Below are 2,500 nucleotides of genomic sequence, written 5' to 3' on the forward strand. Positions count from 1 at the left end.
TGAGAGGAAGTAGTGTCCCAGCTGGTAGCAATTTGAGTGAGAGCTCAATAGCAGGTCTAGAGATGGATGGGACACCTGAGGCTGAACACTCTAAGCAAAATTTGCCTGTAGCTCAAGGTGCTTCTGGTGCATTACCTCGTTCTTTGGTGGTCAATGCTGTTCCCAAACCATATGTTGGAAGTGCTTCTGAGGCTAATCCTGCAAATTTGAGATTTGGAAAGTCCTTCACAACGACTCTCTCTCGTATTCAGGAAAATATCCCCATACCAGAATATGGTTCATCGTCATCCCTCACAAGTCAAGGTCAGACAAGTAGTAAACAGGGAGATACTTCCCAGGGTGTCACTCCTGGGGGTACTCCAAGTGGTAGTCAAACTTCTCTAAATTCTGCAAGTCTCCGATCCATACCTTTAGCATGGGTAGGCGATAATGAGCGTATAAAGCAGCTTCAGATTGTATCCCGAAGAGCTAAGCAGTTTGAAAGTAGTCAGTTGGAGAAAGAAGCATCCGCTAAGTCTGCATTCCACCGCTTTGAGCTTTCTCGCCTGTCTCAACGCTCAAAGATACCCAATGTAGCTCAGAGGAAACAAGAATTTGAGACCAAAGACCAATTACCACCTGGTAAGTAGTTTTAGTACTATCTTGTTTCTTTTGTTTGTTTTTTCATTACTGCTAGAAGAGTTTTGTGGGAACCATATCTGTATGGTATTTTACTTTTCTAGTACAAAGTTCTGGTGTGCTGATGCTGTTGTAATTCATATTGAAGTTGTGATATTAGTGGGTGTTGTAGTGTTTAGAGGCAGTAGTTTCTGTAATTTATGAGTCCTATTCTATAGCTTTTTGATATTCATTAGATCCAGTGTAGTTATACACCTTTTAAGGTATTTTATCAAGACTTGCTTTTGTAGTGCAGTTTGATCTGATATTCAAAATATATTTCTAGACATTATTTTTGGAAACCCTCCATGTGGATTAACAATATCTTGATAACTAGCGACCTGAGTTAGTGATCATGTGTTTTAGAACAAATAATTATGAAAACAAAACAAATTTTTTGTAGCTAGTGCCAATGAATTTGTTCAGAAATCTTTGATCGTGAGTTCACAAACAAGGAACACTGTAGTCAGGCATCATGATTATGCAATAAGTTATTATCATCTTGAATAATCCAGAGTACACTCACATAGCTGTAAGTTAACAGTTGGATATTTTAACTCTGGAAACTGGTAATTCCCTGCATACTGAAATTGTTAATGTGACTATATGAATTCAAGCTATCAGCCACCAGGACTAGTCTGTGTATGAATATATGGTCCATTGTATAGTTTTGGCTTAATTTAACTTGATCTGAACTTGTGCTTTAAACTGGCAATCAATAGCTTTTTTGTTGTGAGAGTGGCTAGCTTTAATATTTCATTCAGTATGGCAAGAGTTTCTGTACTTGGACTGATCTTTTTAAGTATTTCTTTCAAGTGTGTAGGATTGCTAAATTATAAAATGGATATTGAAGAATATCTTGTATATTCACCTTATCTCAACCTTTAAAGGATGCTTAGTTAATAACACCTCAGTGGATCATGATAAAATGGTTCTAGGATATATTATTCAAGATCTATCATGAATAATGCTAATTACAGGAAGAAGTGGGTAATTTTCCTCTGCAGATTGCCATTGATATATTTTGCTTTAATTTTTTTTTCTTTGAAAGGGAATATTTTAGAAATATCCAATGAGACATTTAACATTTTAAATTGCATTTGACAGAGAAAGGAAAGAAAAAAGAGTTATAAATGTATGGGCCAAATATCTGGATAATAATATACTAGATTTTTTGAGGTTATGTCATCAATAATACATATGAAATAATTCCCAATTACTATATAGGGATGCATTTATTAAATTGAATAACAGATTTTCCTTACCCTCAAACTTTTATGATTCATAGGTTGGAATTAGCATTAAAGTATAATTATTATATGTACAAGGATTAGGGTTACTACTAATATTAAGCGCACTTATACTAATTTTTCTGTGTATGTAGAATTTTATCTTTGCTTTAATTGCATCCTGTGATAATGTATGGGTTGTTTCTCTTGATTGTATTTTATTTTATATTTTTTGTACAGCATGTTTAGATGGTATGACTGTTGTTTTGTCCTACAGTGTTTTGTTTTTACATTCTTAATCATAGGTTTTGACTTTGAATTTGGCACACACTTCAATAACACACCAAGGCAGCGTAAGAGTGCAGAATTAATGAAAGGTGACCTGGTCTGTCATGAGATGTCTCCTTCACCTCCTAAGGTGTTTAGATCTCTCTCTGATGGAGGTAATGTGTTCCCTGTCAATAGGAGGCTCTACTCACCAACAGCAGGTAGGTTAATGCTTTAGAGGATATGAAACTTGTAAAAAAAAAAGTTATTCTTTTCAAAAAGGGTATACAGTTAGTTATTAATTTATGATTACAAAGTAAATGAACTCATATACTATGGTATTTTGG

General features: G+C 34.8%; 1 protein-coding gene across 6 annotated transcripts in view; it reads left to right on the forward strand.

The window, feature by feature from the left end:
- Positions 1-2,500, forward strand: part of LOC125037729 — a 198,854-nt gene that overhangs the window by 117,055 nt on the left and 79,299 nt on the right. For 5 of the 6 annotated variants that reach the window (XM_047630918.1, XM_047630919.1, XM_047630922.1 and 2 more), the window contains 2 exons: positions 1-621; positions 2,192-2,374. The exon at positions 1-621 is cut by the window's left edge and continues 1,444 nt beyond it. In XM_047630918.1, coding sequence (XP_047486874.1) covers positions 1-621; positions 2,192-2,374 — 804 coding nt within the window. The remainder of the gene's footprint in view (positions 622-2,191; positions 2,375-2,500) is intronic. The other variant, XM_047630921.1, reaches the window with a different exon arrangement.

The sequence above is a fragment of the Penaeus chinensis genome, chromosome 24, assembly GCF_019202785.1.
Source record: "Penaeus chinensis breed Huanghai No. 1 chromosome 24, ASM1920278v2, whole genome shotgun sequence".
NCBI classification, from domain to species: domain Eukaryota; kingdom Metazoa; phylum Arthropoda; class Malacostraca; order Decapoda; family Penaeidae; genus Penaeus; species Penaeus chinensis.